We start from the raw sequence: 270 nt of genomic DNA, 5'->3' as shown, positions 1-270 counted from the left end.
TAGTGCTCCACTGGGGCGAGGCCCCCGGCAGTGCCCCCCTCGGCTGGGTGGCCCCCCTTCTTCCCAGCAACGTGCTGGCCAAGCTGAAAGAAAACTAGCATTTATTGGGGGGCAGGCCGGCAGCGGCTCAGCCCTCGGAGAACTGGCGGTACAGGCGCTCCCGCTGCGGCTCCACCTGCAGCCGGAAGGGGATCTCCAGGAGCTCGGCGAAGCCTTCCGCCAGCGTTGGGGCCTTGAACTGCTTCCTGGTGGCAGAGGGTGGTGAGGGGA

The 270-nt window shown here is 67.4% G+C and overlaps 1 protein-coding gene across 1 annotated transcript in view; it reads right to left on the bottom strand.

The window, feature by feature from the left end:
- Positions 1-84: 84 nt before the first annotated feature.
- The window catches only part of PNKP (polynucleotide kinase 3'-phosphatase), a 6,247-nt gene continuing 6,061 nt past the window's right edge, over positions 85-270 (bottom strand). Inside the window, exon 11 of the mRNA XM_015565440.1 lies at positions 85-264. Within this exon, the coding sequence (XP_015420926.1) occupies positions 128-264 (137 nt within the window). The 3' untranslated portion in view covers positions 85-127. The remainder of the gene's footprint in view (positions 265-270) is intronic.

Source organism: Myotis davidii, unplaced genomic scaffold (assembly GCF_000327345.1).
Source record: "Myotis davidii unplaced genomic scaffold, ASM32734v1 scaffold2100, whole genome shotgun sequence".
NCBI classification, from domain to species: Eukaryota; Metazoa; Chordata; class Mammalia; order Chiroptera; family Vespertilionidae; genus Myotis; species Myotis davidii.
The sequence above is the reverse complement of the archived record's forward strand: the minus strand, read 5'-3'. Positions and strand labels throughout refer to the sequence as shown.